The sequence below is a fragment of the Pagrus pagrus genome (genome assembly GCF_965226575.1).
Source record: "Pagrus pagrus genome assembly, chromosome: 23".
Lineage (NCBI taxonomy): Eukaryota > Metazoa > Chordata > Actinopteri > Spariformes > Sparidae > Pagrus > Pagrus pagrus.
In genome coordinates this window covers 21,632,272-21,653,383 of record NC_140205.1, presented here as the reverse complement: position 1 = coordinate 21,653,383, position 21,112 = coordinate 21,632,272, and the positions used below count along the sequence as shown (strand labels likewise).

General features: G+C 41.0%; 1 protein-coding gene across 9 annotated transcripts in view; it reads right to left on the bottom strand.

Moving 5' to 3' along the window:
- LOC311252688 (protein bicaudal D homolog 1-like) overlaps positions 1-21,112 on the bottom strand; it is a 65,924-nt gene that overhangs the window by 30,558 nt on the left and 14,254 nt on the right. For 7 of the 9 annotated variants that reach the window (XR_014621573.1, XM_084346098.1, XM_084346099.1 and 4 more), the window contains exons 3-6: positions 6,338-6,550; positions 5,856-6,011; positions 4,688-4,992; positions 2,344-2,518 (exon numbers count right to left, since the gene is read on the bottom strand). Coding sequence is in view for 8 of the 9 variants with exons in the window: in XM_084346098.1 (XP_084202224.1) it covers positions 2,344-2,518; positions 4,688-4,992; positions 5,856-6,011; positions 6,338-6,550 (849 nt within the window). In the remaining variant the exon portion in view is untranslated. The remainder of the gene's footprint in view (positions 1-2,343; positions 2,519-4,687; positions 4,993-5,855; positions 6,012-6,337; positions 6,551-21,112) is intronic. The other 2 variants (XM_084346094.1, XM_084346096.1) reach the window with 1 other exon arrangement.

Below are 21,112 nucleotides of genomic sequence, written 5' to 3'. Positions count from 1 at the left end.
TGCGTAGGGAACCAAATGCACAGAGCGGCAAAAATATCCCAAGTTTGTCTAGTACAAGACTTGAACCTACAAGAGTTCTCCCATGTGTGTTGTCTGTGAGGACTGTCTGCTGTCAATATAGACCAAAAATGCAATGTAAAAAAAGAAAGAAAGACACATGGTCTTAATACCCTGCGTGATTTGTTTAAATGCTATCACTGAAGTGTACAGGCATCTCCACAACCAGACCTGAATCGGAAAGACTTCAAACATAAAAAGAACTGTCTCAGATCTTTTAAACTCAATTCTACAATAAAGAAAACAAATACTTATCCAGTACAATAGCCCATATAGCTGTAATAACACCTTTTCTCATTAAATACTTAACTACTAGTTCCATTGGGTGTAAAGAAACAATGCTGTAGCACAAAAGTGGATTCATTAACATTTAATAAGAGCAGCCTAGACAAGCAGCATGAAACCCACCAATTCTGTGGAGAGCGGTCGATAGTGTAGTGTGTCAGCTGAGATATAAATAAGCTCTTCCTGTAGCCCAGCCTATCAGAGAGGCTGCAGGGATGGATGGGATTACACCTACAGGAACTGAAGCAGATGTGGATGGATGGATGTGTGAATACGCACAATATAAGCTCTGTGTTGATCTGAGCATGATTTGATACACCAAGTAATTGGTTGTGAAGTTTAAGAAATGCATTGAGCGCTTGGGAACGTATAAGAAAGAAAGGTGTTTGGAAAGAGAACAAGAAGTGTGTAAGTGTGTGACTGTGTGTGGGAGGAGACAAAGGGAGAAAGTGAGAGACAGAGGGCTCTGCTGTGGGGATACTGTATGACAGCATGGCAGCATTACTGTAAATTATTCAAAAGTCTTGGTGTTAGAGGTGTCTGATGCTGGGTTATGAACCCAGCAGACACTGAAAGTAAAGAATAAAACTGCTACGTCTTTCCATCACAGCCAAAACTTGTCACTAATTGTTATTATTATTATTATAATAATTATTATTATTATTATATTTATTGTTGTTGTTGTTGCTATTATTATGACACTTTTCAAAACAAATATTACAAAGCACCTCACAACGCATAGAAGCAGGTAAAATGAAGCAAAATTAAAAACAAATTAAATTCTTCATTCAAAGAATTACACATTATAAAAAAGGTAATAAAAAACTAAATTACGCATACACACTTTAGCACATACTGTACATAGGCTACACATGTACAACATTATAAGAATGAAGTTCAGTTCCCAGAAGAAAAAAAAACATTAATTGTAAGCTGGCAGTTAGCATTTCTGCAAAACACAGATACATTCATATCTGTACCTGTCATACTTACCATATTGACATTTCTACAATACATTCACATTACATGTTTTTGAACTGACTTTAATAGTGAAGTTAGAACTAGGAGAGAAGGCTACCAAGCCAGTGACCAAAGCTCAAGAATGCGTTTCCACTTTTGTAGGGGTGAATGGTGAAAGCATGACACTACTGGATATTTTTTAAAGAGAATTTGGGAATATTTGCAGCTATGTTTGTGGCAACATGAAATGGAAAATCGAACCTAGAGAAACATCAAGTTGCATCATAAAGAAATGTTAAGGTTCAATATATCCGTGGTTTGCAGAGACAAACATTGCCAAAATTTCCTCTGGTAACTAGGTTGCAAATTGCCATCCTAAAATGAATAATTTTTTGAATGTTGTAAAAGTGGGTACAGGTCCTCATGATCTAATTTCTACCGGAAGTGCATTTCAGAGTTTGGGGACCCAGACAAAATAAGTTTGACCTTGTTTGGTCACAAAACTCGACCTGGAAACAGCAAGAAGTAGGTTATTCTTCAAAAGTAAGTAATAATATTTTTAAATGAATTCGTAGATCATGTAGAGAAAGCCATGTTTCAGCACCTTAGCTGCGCAGTACAGACCAATTAGAAAAAAATGTGTTTTGTTATTGTTCAGCTGGAAATAGTTTTGGTGCATCCACTCTTTGATTTCAGTTAAACTGTTATGCAGCGGTGAAGGAGATGAGGCACATAACTTTTTCCTAATTATGTGGCCCAATGGAAGCATATAAAGTGAGAAAAGGACTGGACCCAGAATGGAACCCTGTTGCACACACAAGTGATGTGAGCTGAGGAGGATGAGGAGTTACCAAGCAGTACTGAGAAGGTAAGATTAAAACCAGGGAAAAGAAAGTGCTGATGTACCAAGCCCTCACCACTGTGTTGTTTGTTCCATCTAACACTATAATACTGCTCCCATTTTGAACAAAGTCCTTCAGGCTGGCTAATGCTTTCTTTTAGTGAAAAATTATTACATGGTTGTTCAGAGAGCAGTCTTACCGTCATCAGCTGCTGTTTGAGCTTCTGGATCTCCGTCAGGTTCATCTCACTGAAGAGGTCTGCTGTCACTGTCCCCTCAGCTTTCCGACCAGGCCCTCGGTACTCTCCATTAGCCCTGGGCCCTGACCCTACTGCTGTCCCTGCTCCAGTCCCAGACTGGAGATGGCCGTTACACCTGAGAGATCACAGTAGAGTACATTATCTTTAAAATCCAGGAGAGACACTTTGCTTCCCACTGGCAAGTAAAGAAAATTAGAGAGATTCATAACCAGCACAAAAAACACAGTACAGGAACACAGACTAAAACACAAAGTACAGAAGAACACAGCCTCAGATCAGTTCTCTGGTCAGCTGGCCCTGTCCAACGGCATTCAGGGTATGACTGCAAAAAAACATTTTGCAATATAGAAGGTTTCTTTCCCCATTCAGTGCTTTCTTGCATCTGATGTTTTAGTCACTTACTGCACATTTTCAGATACAGTATACATGGGAACACACACAACTTCTAACCTAACTCCTAAAAATTGCAATAAAAATGGAAAGAGAAACAAATATATTTTGTAAGAAATGTAATGCATGTAATGTTACTGTCAACATATTTCATCTGTTCGTCTACAATCCTAAAATCTGCTCTTGGCAACTCGAGCACGGTTGGAGGTTTTTATGGTTCTGTTTCAGTAATCCAGGATTAGGATAAGTGTGCAGAGCCAAACCAACACGACTATATACAACAAGTATTGTGTGTGTATCAACAGCCAGATATATTGTTAATCTGTGCCAATTTTCAACTCATGATTGAGTAACATTATTGCACTGGGTGAAATGTTCCTTTATTATGAACACACCGTGCTTACTGCAGTTTGATAGTGATCAGGTTTTTTAGGAAACAATGCATTTAAGACACCCCTTGGACACTTTGAGTATTTAGTAATTCCCTTCGGACTCACCCACGCCCCAGCAGTATTCCAGACCCTTATCAATGACATTCTCTGAGACATGTTAAATCATTTTGTGTTTGTGTATTTGGATGATATCCTTATATTTTCTCACACCATGGAGGAACACACAGAACAGGTGCTCTGGTTCTTCAACGACTCCCGGTGGAAGAAGAGGTGGAGAAGAGAGAACAGAGGAAGGAGCTGGAGATTGGGGGGGTCTGTCACCCTGACCAATAGTAACTTAAAGCTGGGTCTCCTGGCAGTCTTTACACCCAGGTGAGAAAACTAGGGAATTCTGTGGAACTGAGTTCAGTTCAGAGTCCATTTTGGAATCCACAATGAATGACTTCATCTTCCCAATAACATTGTTGGTTTGGCTATGGTTTTTGACAGAACATTGCCAGTCATATCCTGATGTTAGGGAGAGGATGGGATGGGAAGCATTGACTGGTTCAATAGTTCAGCTTTCAATAACTTAAAGTGTTTTACTAGTCTGACCTTAAAACAAGAGGATAGGTGGGATGTGAACAAATGTTGGCGGTTAACATTTCTGCATACCATGGGTACATTCAAATGTGTCAAATGTACTTTTTTTTTTTTTTTTTTTTACATTTCTACAGTATGTGTCATAGCACATTCACATTACATGACGTTAAAAGGACCATAGACCTCTGTGATGATCTGTGGAGATGGTTCTCTTGATGCCTGCAGCCTGTGTGTCTGTTTGGGTGCCTGTCGCTTATCTCCGAGTAACAACATTGTAAAAATACAATGTCTGTACAGCCCATCAGCTTGTGAGAAGAGCCAGTACCTGATTAAACATCATGGTACAACAAAGAAGAATTTTAAAAGTGCTGGTACATGTATCGGTCAGTACCAGCCCACTTAAAGCAACAAAACCAGATACTTTTGATGAGATATCAGTTCATATCCAGTGGTGCTTTGGGCAACAAACTAGGTATTTTAAGCCAAAGCATCATCTTTCCCTAAACCTAACTATATACAATTTGTGCCCAAACCTAACAAGGACATAAAGCACAGCACTGTCAGAACATAAAATTGAAAATTGAACCTAAAGAAACATAATGTTGCAAAAGAATAGAAAGAAGTAGAAAAAAGTTTCAAGTTTCAGAAACCCACATGACCCAGATTTATCCTGGCTATTAGGTTGAATATCTGGTGATGAAGTCCCATGTATTGCATGCCCAACCATCCAAAAGATCCTACATTTTTGGAAAAACCTCCAAAACAAATGCTCCAAGGCAATTATTAGGCTATAAATGTAAGAGAAAGGGTTGACATTTTGACATTCAAGCACTTGTGATCACTAACATGTAAACAAAATATTATTATATATATATTTAAAATATATTTAAATATTGGTTTCATGAGTGTGCAATATCCACCTTGTTGGCTCTTCTGCATTTGGGGAGAGCAGATTAGTTGGAGTGGCGTTTCCGCTGGGCGGGGCGGAGGTGAATGTCAGGTGGGCACTGCCGGTGTAGGCCACATCACATATGCTGAGGTGCTGGACCAGCTCCCTGCGGAGGTGTTTTTTCTGCTCACGCTCACTCTTCAGAGACTCCAGCGCCTCCTCCAGCTGGCCGTCTGAGATGTCCTTCAAACGCAGCGCGTCCTGTAACTGACTGTTGAGGAGCTCTGTCTCTTCCTCCAGGACCTTGATCTCGTGCTTCAGGCCTTCATACTCCACCTAAACCAGGAGTTGAGCAAAAGATAGATTCACTTACAAATTGCTTCATAGAGTAGAGAGACTGTAACTGAAAGTAGTCAAAAAGTTGTGGTTAGAGCAGGGGAGGAGGGCAGAGCCAGACCTTCTGGAGGACTAAACACTCAGAGTCACAACAACTTTTAGGGTTAAAAAGTCACTCCCATTTATTATCCTGACTGCAGCAGTGATCCGCAGAGGTGACCTCTATTGTCTGTGTTTTTGTACTTCAATATTGACTGCTGAGTGGAGCTGAAGGGGAAATGTACTTTACTTCATGAATGTAACAATACAGACAGGAGAGGGGAAAAGAAGAAAGAACCAGAGTCTCTGCTGAGTGCTGAATTTGGTGAAAGATTGACCATTGATTCAGACACACAGACACACACACACCCTAGGTGCGTGCCATCGCAGGAAATGATTACAAAGAAGACATCATGAGTAGATCAATGACAACATGTATATGTGGCAAAAATAAAACTGTGCCACTTGAATTCAGTTGGTCTTATGTATACGTATAAACGTAAATACGCATAGTGGGCACAGAGCTGGACTCTCTGGTGACAGTGACAGAAAGAAGGACCCTGGACAAACTGCTGTCCATACTGGACAACACCCACCACCCTCTGCACAACACCTTCACCAGGCAGAGGAGTGTGTTCAGTGGCAGACTGCTGTCCCAGTCCAACTCTCAGGACAATAGATAATAGCCAATGGACAATTTCTACCTCTATTTGCACATCCATCTATCTATCTGTCTATCTATCTATCTATCTATCTGTCTAAACATCTCACATACTTTTGACTAAAGCAAATAAAGGAACAATGTATGTGTGAATCATGTTTACCTGGTTCTGTTTGAGTGTTGACACCAGTTTCTGCAGAGAGATGTTCTCCTCCTCCAGCTCGGTATAGTCCTGGAGCAGCCGCGACTCTCGAAACTTGTACTCCCTGATCTCCTCCCGCATCCGACTGCGCTGCAGCTCCAACATCTCATTACTCTGCTGAGACAGTTCAAGGAATCAAAGCTGGAGCAGCATGTTTATAATTCAGAGACTGAAGATGGAAAGACTCATAACAATGCTCTTCCTTAAGAAACCATGTGGTCAGCTAGAACTCTGAGTAACTCTTGATTTTTAGGATAACACTCATGTTATATGATATAATTTGATATATGATATATTATAGATATGATATATGACATGAGATATGATATGATATAATATGATATGGTATGATATGATATAATATGATATGATATGATATGATATGACATGACATGATATGATATGATATGACATGGTATGATATCCCTAACTCTGTACTGTACCTCCCTCAGCTCCTGCAGCACTGTGCTCAGGTGTTCGTTGTCGGCCTGAGCATTAGACGCAGATGCCCGGCTGTGCTTCAGCTCTGACTGGAGTTCCAGGAGGCGACCCATGTAGTAGGCCTCCTTGGAGGCAGACTCCTGCAGCAGTGTCTCCTCATTGGTCTCCCCGTCTTCTGCCACCTTACGCTGGGTGGAGTAGGCCTGGCCAAATGCCTGGAACAGGGTAGGACAGGAAAGCAAGAGTCATCCAGACATAACTATGAGATGAATTTCTACTATTTCTGTTTGAACAATGGTCTCTAATAGAAGGACATCATCTAAAAAATATGTGATGAATAATATCTGAGAATATGCTCTGATCAATCCATCCAACACAGACAAACAGACCTGTAAGTGAAGGTCAAAACATTAATGAAAAGCTTTACAGTAACATCAACCCATGAGCAACAGTTCAGGAAAGAAAGTCCTGTTCACCTTTTATGATTAATAGCATATAAAGTGAGGAATTTTCCATTTCCTTCAACTTAAAGTGTTCTGTCATGTGATTATATCCTGATCAATACATTACTCATTTATCCTATAAATTGTAAATTTATATTGTAAAATAAAATGATATTACTCTCATAAGACGCCAAGTGTTGTAACTAGTACTCGAGAGAACTACAGGCCATTTCAGCTTGGATTTCTAGTCCCCACCTCTGGGTATCTGACATTCATGGGGGGCATGTCTGATCTAAAACTTCTTTCATGTCTCGCTTGTATGCAAATTAGACATGTGTTCAATGGTGAGTGTCATTTTGACATGAGGGCAGAGGAGGTCATAGAGGGGGAGACTTTTTACAGACTCTGACACTCAGGCAGGATACTTATTCAAGTCAGAGTAAACAGCTGAAGAAATCCAGCAGAGAGAGGCTGAGCTGCAGCTGAGTTAGCTTTAGAGGACAGGGCCGACAGCGACTATCCAGAGCTGTTGTCAGAAAACAGCTCTGGTGAAGCCTTTGCTCACATTACCCTCCAATGCCAACAGAAACAGAATATTTCTGCTGCAGTGAATTTTAAGCGTGGGCAGTTTTTGTTGGATACTGTTGCCGACAACCACCCTGAAGCAGCCCATGTGCGTTGATGAATTAAACTCCTGGCTCGCGTAGAGGTGTGCAAGAGACCCTCTTCAGGATCCCAACGATAAACTGGAAAAATACAAGACCAGCTGGGCCAAGAATATGGAGCCCCCCTAGAACCACATGGCAGAAAAAGTAAATGAATGTGGAAATCCGTGCTCCTGTATTCACACAGATTTTGCCCTCTTCTCATTAGACAGCCATTTTTTTCCCTGCCATGTGGCCTTAGGTGGGCTCCGTGAGGAGGAAAGATGACCACTGAGTGAATATTTTTTCATCTAATGCTATGTTTTTTCTCAACATGTGTGAGGTGATATATGGTTGCAAATAGGCTAAAGCAATGTAGAAGAAACTAGATTCTGTTAGGAATTTTTTTAAATGTAGACATATTGTAAAAACAATCTTTCAGGCCAAAAGGATGAGATATTAATGCATATGAGGGTTTCATTCTGGGACACAGTAGGCTGGAGAATATATTTATGGAAAATACCCATTGAAGTAATTTCCTGCTTCCCGAGAAAATATAATATAAAAACGGGGAAAAAACTCACTTGTAATTTATACCATATTGAAATATATTTAGAAAATACGTGGGTGTACAGTTTACCTTCTCAAACCTTGCAACAGCTGTTTATGCATGCAGTGCGTGCATTATATTTTTAAATATAATTTCCTTGACGCTCTTCTTCTCAGCTGACAGACCACAGGAAATATACTTACCAATTCAAGACATTAACCATCAACACTGACTGGGATATCCACATAAAACATGGCGGATTTGCCCTTTAAAGGCTTAGCATACCACATCAAAATCACACGATAAGCTCTCTGATGAACCATGATGTAAAGCCTATTTTAGAGGATAAGCAGCGTTTTCATTTCACAGTGTTAGATTTCTAGAGTAGTTCAAATGATTCTAAAATTAAAAAAATTGTTTTTGTCAATTTGAACTACTAGTTCCGACACTTGTTTCTCAACCTTTTTATGAGCCACAATATTTTTGAGAAACTCACTTGTTGAGCAAGAAATTAATTTACTGTAAATCTGGTTCAGAAAATGTGTCCTTATGTATCTGATATGATCAAAATATATGTTGTTAATTAAATATGTTTGGGATGATTCTTGATGTCACTCTCAGCTTTATGGATAAAATGTGGAAAAGGTTGGTGTGGGTTCAAAGCTCCTCATGCTATAGAAGTTCACAGAATCATGCTCCAGATTATACTGTACAACAATCTGAAAGTATGCAAAGTTCATAGTTAGTGACAGCTGAAGATGCAGCTCTAAAAGAGTGACAGGACAGAGCCATGACCGCAGTTACACTGACAATATTTCATTAATCGGACTGAAATTATTCTAATTATACTGTTTCTATAGACACTAAATGAAGTGAAGTGTCTAATCTGCCCAAAATATACCACAAGATAAATCATTTCCTTTTTCCAACTTTATTGAGAAAATACAATTTATTCATCCAACCTCCCATTTTTAGTTTTCAAGATGGACCCACATCGTATCCCGGGGACGATATGTGTGTGCCTGGTTCGGTTCATTCCAGCTTCGTTCTTAAGTCTTTTAAGATCTCCAACAAAACAGTTGTTTCAGTCACAGACCAGTTCTGTTTTGCTGCCACCAGGTGTCTGTCCTTACCGGAAGCAACATCGTATCAGACTGAGCGTTTCAATCCAATAATATCGGATTGAGGGCTTATATGGTTAATATTTTTATATTGAACAGATTACATGAATGGTTACAAGAGGCTTTTTTTTTTTAATTGGGCTATTATTCTGATTATTAGTGTTATATTTGGGTCCATGTAAAAGCAGCTACTGAGGACCAACATATAAATAGAGGTGAGTCAGCTTCATTGGCCTCATTACTGAGCGCAGCTCAGCCCCTGCTCCAATGAACACCGAGGAGAAAAACATATTGAGCTAAAAATCAATGAGCTGTCCATTGTATAGAGAGAGATAGGGAAAGAAGATGTGGGAAACTCTCCTTTAAATCCCTCACACTTCTTCTATGTGTTGGTTCAGAGAAAGGTCCAGTCAATGTGTGATTTAGCTTACAGGCATGACTGCAGCCATCGCTGTGCATAGGATTAATGTCCACTGTGCATTCTCCCACAGGAGCAGAGTGTAAGTACAGTTTACACTTTGAGTCACCTGGGACCTGAACACCCAGGGCTGCTCTCTGTCCCTCTGCTCGCTCAACCAGCCTTGCAATAAAGACTGCACACATGTTGGGCTGCAGTTACTCAAGAGATTAATGAGCCTCCACTGAAAACACACAAACATGTAGTCTCCTCCTGAAGTTCAGATGCAACCAGGATTGTTCTGAGGAAGTTCAGGAGGAAGACTGATGAGTTTGGAGGTTGGGGAATGGGTGTGTGACCATGTGCTGGTAACACTGGTTGTGTATGTTCCTTCCATTTTTTAAAAATATACCATAACCATATATGCTCCCTCAAAGTAGAGATCTTGTGTGAAAGATTCCTGACTGCTGTTACTTTTCTCTAAAACAGAATTTCTCCTGTGGCTTATTTGTAACAATCTGATATCGTCGTGTTGGTGTTGTTCCAGCAACAACATTGTAATTAATGTGGCTTCAGGACCATCATTGTAACTGACCAATCACATTTTTGTAACGTCTTAGTTTTGCGACTCAGGAAAAAGACTAGAAAACTAAGAACATGAGAGAGGTTTTCCTTCCTAACACATGATTCATGTTGTGAAAGGGTATATTTGAACCTAAACCATGTTATTTTCATTCTAACCTGGAATTTAAGTACCCTAAACCGAACCAAACTGCAACATAAAACTGAACAAAGGGAAAGAACAAGTGAGCTTGGTGTATAAACTAATAAGTGAAAAGTTGAACAATATTTTCAAATACAAAGGCATGAACCTATGACATCACAACAACGTGATTGGTCAGTTGCGATGATGGTCCTGGACACAGATAAACCTTCATTCGGGAAAAAATCAAAGGGAGAAAACCCCCTGATCTGTTCCTTTATCCAGATCTGCACCAAAAGTTAATGGGGTCTATTCCTGGTCGAGACCCATCCTCCAACCACGGATTGTGGAAATCCGTTCAGTAGTTTTTGTGTAATCTTTCCTGACAAACCAACAAACCAACAAACAAACAGACAAACGGACAACAGTGAAAACATAGCCTCCTTGGCAGAGGTAACGAAGGGACCGCCAGACCCACACCACTCACAGAATCTACGAGAAAGAGGTCAAAGGTCATGACCAGAAGTCAGCAGACAACCAGAGAAAGATTAAGAAGGACATTAACATCTGACACCAGAGACCATCTTTGAACAGAGACAGGGTTAGCAGCCAGCTCAATCATGTAGCCTCAACTCCATTTGCTAATTAAAGACCATGAGATGAAAGAAGAGTGTAAAAAGCTCAGAAAAGGCTATTAAGTGAACCTTTCAATTAAGCTGCTAGAAACTGGACCAGGATCGCTTCCTAACTATTTGAGATGTCACAAATCATGCTTGTAGGCGCGTCTCTTAAAATCAGACTTTAAATGAGCACAGAGGAAATTTACATTCTACCTGTACATAGTGAAGCTCAAACACTGGTGTGTAGGAACAAGTAGAAAAACATCTTTTAGAATGGATGGAGACTTTGACGAACAAAAAAAATAGAATGAAAATATTATTTAATAAGTGCAGATCCCAACATAATCATTGAATATTATTCTGCTAATATTTAAACACTCTGAGTATTATCCAGCTCTGGGAGCATATGATGACAAGTGTTTGATTAAAGAATCCACACAAAATGTCATTTCATCCTTCTAAATAAACAAAGGTAGTCCTTTACTGCCATGAATGAGTCAGCACTATTGTTGAGCAGCTGTTAGTGTGAGAGCTATTCTCAACTCTATAATGAGAAAACTAAAGCAGACAAAACTAACACATAAGAAAACATTAGTGTGCTATAGTAACTCACTCTGGGACCAGACTGTGGAGATATGTTCTCACAGGAGCCAATCACAGGCTCTGCAGTTCTTTGATTGTTCACTGTGGCCAGTCTGTGTCCTCAGGGTCTATTTTGAAATTTGATTTGAAAATGCTGTTTTGAGTGAACAACGGATTGTTCCCAATATTGTTTGAAGCTGAAGAAACTGAGAGGTAGGAGAGCAAGGATTCTTCAGAACATAAAGTATTAGTTTCTGTCTGAATGACTTGTTTATGGCTGTTTTGGCAGCTGCTGCTGTACTTCAATTCTAAGTTGTGTCACCATTTTTAAATTAGAGCAGTGTGTCCTGTTTCGTGATCCTGTAATGTGTCATTCTGAGCCATTTAATCTAGTAAAACATGGACTTATTAGCTATGTAAGCTATACATTTCTGTATGGGTGTTGGAAGACATTTATATTTACATTGAGGGCATTTAGCAGACGCTTTTGACCAAAGTGACTTACAATAAGTACATTTGTCACAAGAAAGAACCGTCGATAAAGTAAGAATGAAAAAATAGAAACAATTTTCAAGCCCTCGTCTGAGCACAGTAGCTGCTATTTGTCAAGGATACCTTAAGTACATAAGTGCTATGGTTTAAGTGCTAAGGGTAAGAACATACAAGTGCATACGTGAGGGAGTCATGCTATGCGGGGTCAAGGTGAAGTCTGAACAAGTGAGTCTTGACTCTTTGCGGAAGATGGCGAGTGACTCTGCTGTCCTGACATTGGAAGACATTGAGTTTTTTTTATTTCTCCATTGTATCATTTAAAATCCAGATTTTGGAAACATGGTGGCTCCAGTGGAGCTGACGTAGTGTGAGCAGGCAGTAGCCACCTTCTCTTTGTATGATAGGCTGAGACACTGATTCTGTGAATCAAGGAAAACATACTGCATGTAGTGCAGTAGTACATGCAGTATGAGTATCTTTACGCCTCTATATGCGCTTAATGGAATGATCAGTTTTGGCTACACTAGCTACATGGCTGTTGAGATGGCATTTGGTCTGTCCGTCTTCCATTTTAGTCTAGACTGAAACATTTTAGCAACAACTGGATGGACTGCAATGACCAAGTTCAGACTTCAGATAATCAATCCAGCCCATCCTCATCAGAAACACAACCATATAGACTGTGAAAGGTGACGACCAGTCACATGGCAGCAAAAGCAAAGAAGTCCACATAGGGAGTAGGACTGGGGGTAGTTGGGTAAAACAAACACAGGACTTTCACGTCACTTACATAACGTAACTTAAGTTACATATGTTACGTATATGACATAAATTATGTTGTATACTTTATGTAGTTATTTTAACCTACAACACAATATTTTCTGAATCTAGCCAAGCTGTTTTAGTGCCTGGCTAACCCAGAGACTGGGGTGGCATCCACTGAGACCCCCGACGCTGTAACTGGAGTGGCATCCACCAGGACCCCCAATGCTGGAACTGGAGTGGTGTCCACCGGACCCACAACGCCAGAGCTGGGATGCTGGGCAGGCTTGGCTCTGGCATGCTTGGGTCTGGGGCTCTGGGCGACAGAGACGAGCACCTGGGCAGCGACGAAGATGAGCAGTTGGGCAGCAATGAAGGCAGGCAGCTGGGCACTGGAAAGGCACAATGTCAGCAGGAAACACAATGTCAGCGGGAAGCATGATGTCGGCGGGAGCCACACTTTCTCATGGGAGCCTGCTTGTAGGCTTGGCGGGTACCCAAGAAAAGATTTCTTTGGGAATCCTGAGCGAGCTCTGAAACAGTCGCTGGCTGGAAGCTAGTGATGTCCAGATTCAGTAGGAATTACAGAAATGTCTCTGATGGATCCAGTTATATAGCAGGTAGACTCAGACAGGATATTTGCTGTGTGCGCAAAGCACCTAGACCAAACACACTTGTAGTTCAGAATAACAGACTAAACCTAACCAAAGAGTTTTAGTGCCAAAACCCAATCAAATAGTTTTAGTGCCTAAACCTAACCAAGTAATTTTCTTGCCTTAACCTTAACCTTAACCTTACCTTAACTGTGAGCATACGCAAAGAAGACTGTCAGTGGTACACTGCAATGGTAATATGTTGTTCCGGAAGTCACTCGCAAGCTACCTATTCAGTCGTGTAGGTATGAGGACGTGTTGAATGAATCCTACTGACTTTACTGATCCGCTGAATTTCATCTAGCGCCATCATTGGATCAAGATTAGCTTTTGTCCAATACTATGACCAAATAAAACAAACCATATTCCCAAAAGCCGAGGCTGTACTTTGTGTGACGTGCTAATTAACATTGTCATTATGGGCATGTTAGCAAACTTGCATAAAGCCCAACTGTAAAGAGGTTATTGCAAAGCTTCAGATTCTACACACCTAGGTGCGGTCATTGAGGGTTGTTGAAGGTGAGCAGTTAACTATGTCCCTCATGTAGGTCAAGGGTGAAATGAGTATATTTATCTGAGCTGTTAAAAAGTTGAAGGTGATTTCTGGAAGGTTTGAACTGGCCAGTAGCGATATGTTAATCTGCTGCTTGCTTCCACTGTCGCTCTGAGACCAGTGTCCTATTTAGTTGACACAGTGCCTTACTGCTAAGTCTGACTTCATCCTGTCTCAGACTGAGAGGACGAGGGCGAAACAGACAGTGAGAGAGAGAGGACAGGGACAGAGACGCAGAGCAGTGTCCTACTAGCCCACTGTGACAGGACACACTGGCCTCACAGGACAGACATGAGCGATGATAGCGATAAAAGAGTCATCTTATTCATTCATGTATATAAGAACAACTACAAATACAAAATTTGTTTTTCCATCACCGAAACCTTTATCTATTTCTCCTCCCACTTTCACTCCATCTGTCGTTCTCATCTCTCTCTGGCTGTCTCCCCCGTGTTCATGGTCGGCTGCTCTGTCAGCATACTAATGCACCCGGACTGAAGATTTTCCCATAAAACTGTCCTTGGCTGAGTGACGCTGTGGGAACGGCTAAGACATCAGAGGGAGTTTATGGTGCAGCACAGCTGGGAGTTCAGGTTTGGAAATGGAATATTCACCCTGTGTGAAAAGTGATACCTGCTCTGGCAAAATGGTTGACAGTGCAAAATCTGCTCAAGTATTTAGATCCCACAAGCCCTGCTATGACAGGAAGCAGGGTGAACCTAATTTATCCATCTAATAGACACAGTACCATGCTCAGGCTTACAAAACCCACTGAACTAAGGAAGAGAACACTTCATCATCTGTCCCTTGTTTGGTTCACATAACGTTCATTTACTCAAATATTTGACCTAGTGTGATGCCAAATGGCATCATGCAGCCCTTCACTGGAATTTAATTTGTCTAACTCAATCAGCATAGACACTGTGAGCCAGAGTCAGATAAAGGTCGCCTTGTCAGTTGGCATTTCTGCCCCATCCTCCCAATGATCTCATACTCATTCTTGCTCTCTCACCATTTTCTTCCATCTTGCGCAAGATGATATGTGAAATGATGACACACAAACATCAAATTACTTGACCATGTCCAAACCAGCTAAGCACCATTTACATCTTATTTAGGCATCCCCTAAAAAGACCTAACCAAACAATAAATGGATTGACAGTTGATCGGAGTACTGTCAACCCATTAAATAGGTAATATATTCTCTATCTGTTTCACTCTCCTCCAAAAATGTATTTTCAAGTGTTTCCACATTTCTAATCCATGTAGAAAACAGCCACACATATGAAAATGTTTAATCACATGTGAAAAAGAGATTCACTTGTGAAAAATGAAGCCCTCCACCTCCCCATCACCACCCAGTCTTCACCAGCTTCACCAGCTTCATCAGAAGAGTCATCTACCACCACCACCAGTGTCTGGACTCCATGGAGGGATTATTCTTCTTGCTGCTGCTCAGGGCAGACGCTGTGAACTCTCACTGTAGAGTCTGAGCACCAAACACCTTCTGACAAGACCCATTATCACATATTATCTGCTGTTATAAACATTTTCTTTACTTCATTGACTCGTCTCTCCTGATTGCATTTCCAGTACACATGTGACATCATTTATTTCCACATGTTAAAATTTTAATTCACATGTCAGTTCAGTTTGTGATTTTCTCATACAGTATGAAAAAGGGAAATTTCAAATGTTTTGTGCCGGGCAGACATCACTGAGCATCCTCTGTCCCAGCTTTACATTAACTCCTTCTTTGACAAGCAGCAGATGGAACAAAGTCATTCTTTTGCAAGTCTCAAGTCAAGCCTAACTCTCAAAATACATGGGGCCACCGTATAACAGAGTAACAGTTTACCAAAATAATGTCATTTAAATTTTGAATTTATTGTATATTGTATTATATGTACCAGTCATTTGTTTGTCTGTCAAGTCTAAGTCATAATTTCATTCACTTTATGATGTTGATGTGTTGTTTTAAAAATGATGGAGTAAATTTATTGATGTCAGCTTCTAACTACTACAAGGAATCTTCATTTTTATTGATTGTGCTTTGGACAACCATTGTTTTCAGTGCCATACCAGCAGACTACAGAGCAGCTTCTTTTCTCAGTCAGTGAGACCAACACATACTACACCAACACTGAAAGCAGCAGGTCACCAGCCTGAAGAATTCAACTGTCCAGTTCCAGACTCTTATTCCGTACTTGTTGTAAAAGGTAAGTGTTGTAAGTGTAACTCTTAACCCTTTTAAAGGGTAACGTTTTGAAAAGCAGTGTGTTGGTCTAGCATTGCACTCCTATAACATTGTTGGACTCATTATGGACAGTTTGAAAACAAATGATCAGAAGATATCACCCTTCTAATCCACTCAAACTTCCTTCTCTAAACCTGGTGCCTACATTATCCACAATGCAACTCAGCCACTAAAACTGATGAGTTGGGAGCGTAGGTGTTCTGCCTGCAGTCTGCTGTGTCATTGACTTGAGCCTCCCACTATGAGTCTGCTCAGATCGATGGTCAACACATGCTAAATATCACTGCAAGACAGCTGACTTAACTCTGGATGGTGTGTGTTTGTGTGTCAAGCCCTGCTGGGGGAGTAGACGCAGACATGCTGCCTGTATTGTGAATCAAGGTCAGTTCACTGCAAATTATCCTGCAATAGATGCAAGAGAACCTCTCTCTCTCTCACACACACACACACACACACACACACACACACACATTATTATTTAAAGCTTTGCCTCCATGCAGGGAGTCTGATTTAAAAACAGGCGGACAGAAAGCCTTCCCATCTTCTTGCTGTCATCTTAAGACAATTACACACAGGCTCTTCATTACAGGCGATATTCAGATAATCGATAAGTCAATTTGACTACTTGATAATAGACTAGAAACATATACTGAGTATTTTGATTTTTAGGAAAACAACTCAGATATAGATATACTGTATAACTGACACACACAAATCACACATTCAGGAAAGGAAACTATTTCAGGAGGGATAGGCCTCACACAGATGACAATAAAGTCTAACTGAAATGTTTCCTTGTTTGACCCTGGTTGAAGCTTAACTTTTTTAATAGTTAGAAAAAAAGTCAACTCTCCCAGCCAACACTGCAATGAGGTTGAATCATCTGACTCCCAATGGAGACAGAGCCAGTCTTGATGAGTAGGGAACTGCTGTATGTTCAGTGCCTTGTAGAGTACAGAGGGTGTGTTTAAAGTCTCAGACTCTGTCCCACAGCTCTGACAGCAGCTCTGAACCAGCGACTACAGCCACACAAAGTCATTGTGCATTATCCAGAGCACATATATGCAGGCATTCACAACTTTGCTGCGATTATCTGCTCTTTTGAGCAAGATAGAAGGGCTCATTCTCATTTCTGTGTTAATACTGAAATACCAAAACCCAGGTTCAGTCTTAAGGTGGAGTTTTGCTTTTGACTAATACAATTCTTGGTTATTTGAGTGGATTCAAAAGCTAATAATTCCATGTTGTATCCTGCGTGGTGGTTAAAATGATGAAACAAAAGCCTGTGTGGTGCCATTTTCTATTAATCCCCTGAAGGAAAGAAGCAGAATTATAGCCTTCATTTGCAGGAGACGATCGTTTTCCCATCCTCCCTCCGCATTAGTTTTTATCTGTGTGGACAGCTGAAAGACGCATGGATCGGTATAAACCCTGCAGCAGTGGAGAACAGTGTCCTCTTTAATGTGGGACCAGGAGACAAAGACAGACACGGGCAGCAGCAGAGAGAGAGGAGAGCCAATGAGAGGAGGAAAGACAGAGACAGAGAAATGTGAGAGTGCAGCTCGAGGTTTCTTTTTGTAGAAGCCAGAATCTGTGGACCCGGGAAGAGCTGATGTGTGTGATATGTTATCTTTGTTTGGACTGATTGTTGATAATGTACATTCATTCAATAATGAGGCTCTGACGCAGCTTGTAATCTGCAAAGTAACTAGTAACGTAAGTCATCAAATAAATGTACTGGAGTGAAAAAGTTCTATATTTGCTTCTCATATGTAGTGAAGTAGAAGCATGAAGCAGCAGAAAATGGAAATATTCAAGTAAAGAACAAGTACCCCAACATTGTATTTAAGTTCAGTGTTTGAGTAAACATGCTTAGTTAAGTTTCTATAACATGGTCTATGTTTGAATAAAAGCAGGCACAACCCTGAACAAAAACACTTTCCAGCTGCGCTGACAAAACAAGACAGCATTAGAGCTCATTTTTTAACACAGTCAACAGTCATGTTTCCATTTCTGACATCTGTGACTGTTGAGCATCTCACTCCAAACCATGTGTCACTGAAACAGCCTCTCTCTTCTGGTTTCAGCCGCTCCATTTTTGGGATTTGCTCCCATTCAAACACGAGCACAGTGAGGAGGTCGGACACTGACGCTGGCTGATCAGCTCTGGCTGTCAGTCAGTATCCAGTTCATCCAAGAGGTGTTGGATGTGCACTACTCTGTATTGTAGCGTTGAGATTTCACTTGACTGGAAACAAGAGGCCCATGCCAACCCATGATAAACAGCCTCAGACTGCCAGCGACTATTCCACCAAACGTCACAGTTGGCACTTCAGGTGGATTCTCCTGTTGTTGCTGTTACACCAGCTCTTGCAGCTGACAGCTGACCGGGGATAAGGGCAGACATTTGACAAACTGACTTATGGCCAGCTGGCATCATATGTCAGATGCAAAATTGAAAGTACAATCCCTTCTACTGCGAAGGTTTGCCAAAAGAGTTTGCCTGGCTGGAGGCTTTTCTGCAGAGGTGCAGTGGGTCTCATTTTCAGCCCGGGACATAAATGTTGTCAAGTAGCCCACCTCAATCAGGAAAAAGCTGATGAGGAAGTAAATCCCATAACCTGTCACTGCTCCAAACCAACAAAAACACATCCAGGTAAAAGACATTGACTACAGGCATTCAAGGTTTTGGAAAAGTTACTTAACAACCTAAAAGTCACACTGATGGCGACATTAAAAAATCGGAAAAATGTACTTTTATCCGTATCTCTGCTTCCCACTGACCTGTCAAACAGTCCAACGGTGTGATAGACCAGCCAGTCCACTGTGTCGTTGTCGTGTTCGGCCTATTGTTGAGCACTTGGTAACGTCCTGCTGCAGTATTTAACTCTGACTAGTTGCTCACCCTTTCCATCTCACTTTTGACTCTACTTCTTGTGTAAAGAAGCATCAAAATCCAGGAGGATATCTGCTATCTCTATACAGGTCGGGTCAAGGTATGACTGTCCCACTCTGAAGAGGGACCTCTAATTTACTCCCCATCCGACGTATCCAGTGTGCATGTGAATGTGTGAGGTCACCAGTCTCTCAGCCCAGCCTGCACCAAAGGCTTAATATTGTTAACAGCACCGACCTCTACAGGACTTTCTCCAGTCCTGCCAAATGCCACTGTGCCACTTCTTTTCTGGTGGCTGAGGCTGGTACCTGTATGTGTGAGAGCTGCCATTAGCTAGTAAGCTCATTTAGTCATGCAGCTAGCAGTCTCATTAGCTAACTCTGCCTTGGCTGGGAGCTCGGCGCACCGGAGAAATGTTGTATTTGTTTCCTACCAAACTGTCAACTCTTCAGGCACAAAGTGGATCAGGGCTAGCTGCCTGGATGCTAACTTCAATTGATATCTCTGCAACATAATCAACACTGTTGTTTCTTCATACTCTGTATATAATTTGAGTTTATTTTAGAATGTTTTAAACTAAGATTCTTACATACTGCACCTTTAGGGGTCAGGGTTAGCCAAGTAGTGGCTCGGGTTAGGGTTAGTCTGCAGCAAATGAATGTCAGTCGATGTAATGCCCTCTCTAGTGATAGAAACATGATTGTGTGTGTGTGTGTGTGTGTGTGTGTGTGTGTGTGTGTGTGTGTGTGTGTGAGCGAGTGAGAGAAGGAGGAAGAGAGAGGGCAAAGGAGGGTGTGTGTGTTGGTGTGCTGGTGGGGAGCGGCAGCACTCGTGTCACATCCAGTAAAGATTGTGTAATCCTTGTGAGAAGAACAGGAAGAAAGAAATGATAGCCACGATGCTGCGTCCATCTCTCCCTCTCTAACTCTGTAACGCACCCAGCTGCTCAACAGTCCCTTCTCTCCTCGCTTTACATTCTGTTAAATTCAGGAATTAGAAAAGAACAAAGAGGGAGGAGGACGATGAGGAGGGGGGCAGGGAGGAGGGATGATCACATCTGATAGCACCACTCCCTAGGCTCAGCTCCTTTGTTTTACTTTCATCCAATCATTTTATCCCTCTGGTGTTTACTACACCACTCCACCTTCATATCACTCTGCCTTTCCATCCACCAAAATAAGATCCAAGATGTGAATTATATGTAGGCATCAAAGTCATATCTGCTCTTTTCAAATGAAAGGAAACAATATCATATCTACATCACACAAGCATCAATTTCATTCTATCAGCTGATGTAAGTTGATTACACATCTGTTCAACATCACTGCTCATGAAGGCAACAAATGACTCCAGTATCTCAAAAACAACGCGAGCTCTGGTATCCAGCTACCTCAGTTAGCCGACATTCTGGAAAATTACTTTTCTTTACTAATAAACACTTTCCTTCCAAGAGTGAGATGAGAACAACAGTCATGCGACTCGTTTTCTGAAAACACAGAAGTGCCTGAAAACCACACAGATACCTCACATTATCCACCGTAGTTCACTGATTAAGAAACTTAAAATAAATACAGCTGCTCCTGCAACAATTAGTCCATCAATCAGTTAGTCGATCAACAGAAAATGAATCAGCAGTTATTTTGATAATCAATTAATTGTTTTAATTACTTTACGAGCAAAAATGCCAAACACCCCCGGATCAATAGCCTCATCATTATAATTAAAGAATTAATTTTGATATCTTATGAATGATTTTTTACCCTCAGACGAACCAGTCTGTAACCTTCCAAGTGTTTTGAGTTGTCAAATGACAGAAACACAACATGGGAATTTTGGAATGCAACTGAAACATTGATGAAACATCCCTGATTGTACACAAGTCGTTTAAATGAAACAGCAAAATACACATTAGTAGTGGAGTGGTTTCTGATCTCATGCCCCTGAAAGCTAACCTGACACACCACATGGTTTGTTACACAGAACCATTTGGGAAGTCATCCTTGGAAACTGTTTGGAAAAGAGAAGGCGAACCTCAAAAAATAGTTGGCAGGTGACAAACCATCATGGGCTGACCTCAACCAGTCAGACCTATAGAGCATAGGGC